The 7055-nt window shown below is 45.2% G+C and overlaps 1 protein-coding gene across 1 annotated transcript; it reads left to right on the forward strand.

Moving 5' to 3' along the window:
- The first annotated feature begins 3921 nt into the window (after nt 1-3921).
- On the forward strand, nt 3922-6464 carry LOC150033377 (uncharacterized). The gene is made up of 8 exons (XM_090306390.1): nt 3922-4108; nt 4205-4319; nt 4392-4460; nt 4568-4736; nt 4809-4883; nt 5032-5363; nt 5831-5901; nt 6394-6464. The coding sequence occupies exons 1-8, from the start codon at nt 3922-3924 to the stop codon at nt 6462-6464; spliced, it is 1089 nt and encodes a 362-aa protein (XP_090162516.1).
- Nucleotides 6465-7055: the final 591 nt, after the last annotated feature.

Genomic DNA, 7055 nt, shown 5'->3' on the forward strand with positions numbered 1-7055 from the left:
TAATTACCTCAATCTTCTTAAGTACTACTACATGTTCCTCTTATGGTTGATTTATTTTCTAATAGGGCTTTGAAAGTATAAGGCAACTATGTTTAGAAGATTGTGAAACGTTGATTGAAATTGGTGATAATGAAAGTATAATGAAAATGAACGTACAAGATTATTTTTTTTTTCGAAAGGAGACGAAACGACGACTGGGTTCTCTAGGGTTCGCCGCTTCGTCTTCGTTGGGGGGGGGGGGGGGGGGGGGAGGAGGGGTGGGGGCTTCTGTCGGTCGTCTTCTACGGGTTGCGCGATTGGTGACGTTCGCCGCCTTCGTGACTGATACGGTCGTCTTCACGGGTTGAGTTGAGGTATGTCTTCGTGACTGATAAATGCTGTGTTCTTGGATTCTTGCCACCATGTTAATTTCGTCTACGTGTCACCGGTCATCTGGGTTTCGCGATTTTTTACGACTGAGGTCTATACGGGATTCGAAGCTCTAGTTTACGACTGCATTCGTTCGCGACTTAGACTGAGGTGCTCGCGGTCGACTGATGAGTTATGTACGGATTTGTATGGGTTCTGTTGGTTTCTATTGGGTTTTGTTGTTGACTTGGTGATGATGGTGCGTAAGTGGTCACCTCTAAGACTGAAAAAGAAGAATAGAGGGCGAGTTGCTCGTCAACCCTTTCGTCTGCTTAGACCAAAGATCGATTTGGGATTGGGTGCTCGTTCTTCGGAGGTGAAGGATTTTGGGTTGTCTGACGATCGCTCAGAGGAAGGTGAAGGGTCTAGTATGGGGAGTGTTGGGTTGAAGAAGGAAATTCAGGTTGTGAGGGTTGAACTGGGTGGGCTGGGTATTGGGTTAGTTGATGGGCAGAAAGTGAAGGGGTGTTTGGGAGCCTTGAGAGTGTTGGGGGCCCAGATGAAAACCGGGTTTTGAGGGGTGATGAGGTGGGAATTGAAAGAGCTGGAATGAGCAGGCCTGATGAGAGTGGGCTGAGGATGAGTGAAGGGAGTGGACTGGTGTAGGGGGAGCTGGGGAAAAGGTCGATAGGCGTGGGGCCTTTGGTGGGTGGGCCGCGTGGTGCTGGGCCAGAGTTGGGAGGCTCGGGGGGCAGAAGTCAGACAGTGAGGAGGTTTCACGAGTTGGGATTTGTGGAAGTGAGGGTTGATCGGTGGACACTCAGGTTCTTCGTGAGCGGAAGGAGCTAGTTCCTAAAACCGATTTAGCTAGGGGGTTTGGTCCAAAGTTGGATCGATTGGAGGAGAGGTATGGTTTTGGTGGTTCTGGTTCCGACGTGAAAGTTAGAAATTCTGGGCAGCCCTTTTTGGGTCTAAGTTGAGGGGTAATTTGGAGTTCATTCCCCCATTGGTTGAAAATGATAAAGTTATTGTTGAATCTTCTGAGTAGATTATTGATGAGGGTGTTTGTACGTGGGAGAAATCTCTGGTTGATCAGTTTGTGGATGCCAAACTCCTGTATTCTGTTATTTTTCGTCTTATTCAGAGAATTTGGGGACGTGTAGAGATGCTAACTATTACCTTGTTGGATAACAGTTTGATGATCTTTAAATTTCAGAAGGTAGAGTCACGAGATTGGGTGCTGAGAATGGTCCGTGGCACTTGGGTGGTAAGCCCATCTTATTACGACAGTGGTCTTCAGGTATTGTTCTTGAAACCTTTGTTTTTGATTCTGTGCCTATCTGAATTAAATTGGAGCGTGTTCCCCTGGAGTTGTGGACGGATAGGGGTTTAGCAGTGTTAACTAGTGTCGTGGGTAAACCTGTCTCTTTTGATGTTGCAACAAGAGAGTGGCGACGGTTATTGTATGCGAGGGTTTGTGTTCAGGTGGATGATGATTCGTTAATGCCCCATTCAGTCACTATTAGAATGCGGGGTCAGGAGTTTATTATTTTAGTAGTGTATGAGTGGAAACCTCGTAGGTGTACTTGCTATGGTTTCTTTGGGATACTGGGGCTGTGTGTGAGCTACAGGGTGTGGAGAAGGGTCAAGAGGTGTGTATTGTGGCAGTTAATGAAGAGTGTTTAGAGGAGAATAGGGGAATTGAGAGTGTGAGGAAGGGGCAAAACTTGGGTATGGGTGCAAGAGGAGCTAGCCCAGTGGTTGAGATTAAGGGCGCGAGGAGGTTTGAAGAGTTTACTGTGGTTAGTCGGCGTAGGCATGATAGAGGAGGTGTAAGACATAGGGATGGTAGTGTGTCACCGAGTATGGCGCCCTTGAAGAGCAGAATAGTTTATGGGTCCCCTTGAATTACGGGGTTTGTAAAGCATGTTGATGATTGTAATCAGTTTAATGTTTTGTGTGACGAGGGGGGAGACTCGTTGGCATTGGCACTTATGCAGGCAGATACTGATCCGTTGTTTGTTTATGGATGGGATGTTCGGGAGTTTATGCAAAGGCCTAGTGGGAGGTGGTGGGTGTGATCTCTCGCAAGATTCATGATTTGGTGTTCTTGGAATGTTAGGGGGTTGAATGACCCTGTCAAGTGTAGGGTAGTGACAGACTTTCTGGCTTCCTCCTATGTTACTTTCTGCTGTTTTCTTGAGATGAGGGTTTTTTGTGAGAATTTTGGTATGGTGATGGGTAGGTTTGGTGATGCTTGGAGTTGTGTGTGTAGCTTTCGTGTGCAGGGAGTTGGGAGGATCTGGGTGATGTGGCGGAAGAGTGTCTATGATTTTTCCATTGATGTCAGTGGGGATCAATTCATTTTTGGAACCTTAGTGGATATTGTATCTAGTGCTAGGGTACATATTGGTGTTGTGTATGCCTCTAATCACATAAGCGAGAGGAGGAACTTGTGATCTCAGTTGATTGATGTGTGGGCCTCATGGCAGCTTCCTGGAGTTGTTGGGGGATTTTAATGCTATTCGTAGTAGTTCAGAGGATTTTGGTGGTTGCCATAGTTTGAGAGAGATGGAGGAGTTTGATGACGTGTTATTGGATGCGGATCTGGTTGAGTTGGGTGTGATAGGTAATTGGTTTACTTGGACTAGTAAACTTCAGGGAAATGGTATCCTGTGCCGATTGGATCGATGCTTGTCAAATGAGGTGTGGAAGGTAGCTTTTTCGTATTCGGAGGTTAGGGTTGGTCAGTAGGGGATCTCTGATCATAACCCACTTCTGGTTTCTATAGGGGAGACAAAGAGTAGACCGCCTCCTACGTTTCGTTATTTTTCTCATTAGGCGGAGGCAGAGGGTTTTCTTGATACTATCAGGTCAGTGTGGAGAAGGTTTGAGGATGTGTCTCTTATGGTCAGTTTTGTGCGAAATTTGAAGGTAGTGAAGCGGGTTTTTTGTGAATCATTTGGTAGGCATATCTCTGTGTTAGCTGATGAGGTGCGGGCGGCTAGGCAAGTTATGGAGGCTTCTCAAGCTGCGGTAGCTGATGACCTGCTTCAGAGTCGGTGTGTGCGGAGGCGACTTGGGCCACTGAGGTGTTTTGGTTAGTGGGGAGATTGGAGGATGCATCGCTCCGGCAGAAGGCCAAGGTCAGGTGGCTAAAGTTAGGTGATATGGACGCAGCTTTTTTTCATCGTCGTGTTCGTTCTCGTCATAGCTGTAGTGGTTTATTTACGGTTGTGGATGCTGGGGGCACTCGCTAGACGGTGCATGTCCGGGAGATAGGGGTGGCGGTAGAATTCATTCGGGGTTGCTTAGGGGCTTAGCATGTGAGGTATAGGGATCTTACTGCCCGAATTGGGGATATTGTGCAGTTCAGAAGGCTTTATTCTCGATGAAGTCTAGGAAGGCTCCTGAGCCTGATGGGTTTTCGGTGGATTTTTACAGAGCTGCTTAGAGTGTGGTTGGGGATGATTGCTGTGACGCTGTGCTCAATTTTTTTGAGACATGTTACTTGCCTGATGGAGTTAATTCTACTACTATTACTCTTATCCTAAAGAGGCGGGGAGCTGAAGTATGGAGGAGTTTCGTCTTATTTCATGTTGCAATGTTGTGTATAAGTATATCTCGAGGATCTTAGTTGAGAGATTGCAGTTGTGGTTGCCTAATTTCATCAGTGGTAATCAGTCTGCGTTTGTTCCGCGTAGGTCAATTTTCGATAACATTTTACTATGTCAGGAGCTCGTGGGGAGCTATAAGGAGGGTAGAAGGAAGCCGCGTTGTGTGTTAAAGGTAGACCTTTAGAAGGCTTACGATTCGGTAAACTGGGACTTTCTGTTTGGTGTGTTGTTGGCTATAGGTACGCCCCTTCAGTTTGTTAGTTGGGTGAAGGCTTGTGTTACTTCGCCTAAGTTCTCTATGATGATAAATAGTTCCCTTGAAGGGTTGAAGGGGTTGAGGCAGGGGGATCCGCTGTCTCCTTTTTTGTTTGTGATGGTGATGGAAGTCTTGTCTAGTTGTTGAATAAATCTCCTGTGTGGATTTAGGTTCCATGATCGGTGTGAGCGTTTGGGCCTAACTCATTTGGCTTTTGCAAGACGATTTAATGATTTTCTGTGCAGTTGAGAGAGATTCTTTGGTGTTTATGAGGTAGGTATTGACAGAGTTTACAGGCTGTCTGGGTTAGTTGCAAATGTTGGGAAGAGTTCCATGTTTATTACAGGTGTGTAGTCGGGGGAGGTGGAGGAACTAGTTGTATATATGGTGTCTCTCTTGGTTCGTTTCCTGTTAGGTATCTGGGTTTACCTTTATTGGTGAATCGGTTGAGGGCTGTGGATTGTGCGCCTTTGATACAGAGGATTATAACTCGTATTAGAAGTTGGAGAGTGCAGGTTCCTCTCCTTTGTTGGGAGATTGCAGCTTGTTAGGTCTATTTTACAGTCCTTTCAGGTTTTTTGGTGTAGCATCTTATGTTGCTTGCGTGTGTAACTTATGAGGTTGATCGTCTATTACGTAGTTATTTATGGAAGGGTAGTGTGGTGAGTTGGGGTGGTACACGGGTGGCGTGGGATGAGATGTGCTTGCCATTGGAGAGGGGGGTTGGGTGTGAAGCATATGGCCTCTTGGAATCAGGCTACTATTATGAAGCTGCTTTGGCTTATCATAATTAAGTCGGGGTCACTTTAGGTGGCGTGGGTGGAGGCATATGTTTTGCGTGGATGGTCGTTATGGGTTGTTCGGAGTGAGGTTGGGAGGTCTTGGTGCTTGAGGGCTATCTTGCGAAGTAGAGATAAATTCAAACATCTGGTTTGCTTGATGATTGGCGATGGACGATCTTGTTTTGTTTGGTGGGATCCTTGGCTGCCGGGCGGCGCAATTTTAGAATCATATGGGTCTACGGTGGTTTATGATACAAGGAGTAGTTTGGAAGCGCGGTTGTTGGAGTTCTTGGATGGTGAGGGAGGTTGGAGGTGGCCTAAGTGTCTTGGGAGCTTCTTGAGATCTGGGGTTTTATCCAGGTAGTGGGGCCTAGGGTGAGGGGAGAGGATTATTGGGTTTGGGTGTCAGATGCTAGTGGTTTGTTTTCTATCGCTAGTGCTTGGGAGAGTATACGTCCTCGTCGCCCTAGGGTGTCGTGGGTTGGTATTTTGTGGGCGGGGGGTGGTATCCGCATCACTCCCTTCTGTGCGTGGTTAGTAGTGAGGGACAGGTTAGGTACGCGGGATTGGTCGAGAAGTTGGGGTGTATTGTCAGAGGGGGGTGTCTTCTATGTGGGGGAGGTGTGGAGTCGCGGGATCATTTATTTTTTGAGTGTGGGTTTAAGAGAGAGGTGTGGTCTAGTGTGTTGCATCAGTTGGGTTTGACGCATCGGGTGGCTGGTTGGGATGTAGAGTTAAGTTGGTTGTGTCGAGTGGGGTTGGGTAAATAGATTCGTAGTAAGTTGTTCCGTGTTTTCTGGTGTGCTTCCATATACTACATCTGGCAGGAGCGTAATCGGCGACTGCATGGAGTCGACCGAGATCGGTGTCTGCTCTAGTTCACCTTATGATCTCTACGGTTCGTGCTCGTGCTACTTCCTGGTTGGTTGACCTTCTTGGTCTTATTTAGTGTGTGTACGAATGTTTTTTTCTTTTTTTTGAACTTCACGTTATTCTCTGTTTTGCGTAGCCCCTAGTTTTTGGGGTTTTGGGTTCTTTTCTTTGCCTTTCTCCCTAGTGGTTTGTGAGTGTGCGTTTATGTGTTGGTTTTGTTCTGGTCTTTTCCTATTGGCTTTGTTTTGGTTTTGTTGCCCTGTCTTTGCTTGTGTTTTGTCACTTTCATGCCTTGATCCCGGGCTGTGGGATCCCCCTTGTTGTTGTATAATAATATCACTTATTCTAAAAAAAAAAATTGGTGATATAACGTTAATGCAAAATCTTGTGACATTAGAAATCATAAACTGCTTTAACCTCGAGTGCTTTTCAAATGTCGGTATGAAATCGACAGCTCTTTAGATCCTTCATCTTAAATCTTGTTATAAGCTAAAGAACTTCTCTGATATTGTTGAAGGAATGGAATGCCTTCAAAGGCTTAGATTAGAAGAAACTGGTGTAACTGGACTTGGTGCATCTTCCAAGTAGTATCTATGACCTAAAATAGCTTAAAGCTATTACATTGATCAAGTGCTTCAAGCTACAGCAATTTCCGCTGCCTTTAAACTCCATTAATTCTAGTTTAGATATGAGCACTTGTGTTCAAAGTTTTATATGGTCTATGAATTTTGAGAATAGTTGCATTTTGGAATTGGATTTCATCATGACTTTCAATTGTTTCCACTTCTTGAACCATTTATTCTTAAGTGGGAGCAACATCAAGACACTCCCTACAAGGATGAGCAAGTTTAAGCATCTTCGATCAATCGATTGTAGTAATTGCAAACTTCTTGAACATATTTAAGATATTCCACCATTTCTCGAAAACATTGGATTCAACTGGGTGTGGTTCCTTTTTAAAGTTTGATGCTACCAGCTTTTTTTACATAGACAAACTCTCTAAAAATGCTTAATACTTATGCCAAGATTGGACAAAAGTATTCTTTTATCAGGTTAGTTTTTAATTTCTTTCGTCATACAATTTCTTCCCTCATTAACTATGACTTATAAGGGCTGTTTGGGACACTGAGTTGAGATAAAATGTCTGGAGTTCATATGCCTGTGGAGTTCATATATATG

This window comes from Benincasa hispida, chromosome 10 (assembly GCF_027475165.1).
Source record: "Benincasa hispida cultivar pf3 chromosome 10, pf3_genome.v1.1, whole genome shotgun sequence".
In the NCBI taxonomy this organism is placed as follows: domain Eukaryota; kingdom Viridiplantae; phylum Streptophyta; class Magnoliopsida; order Cucurbitales; family Cucurbitaceae; genus Benincasa; species Benincasa hispida.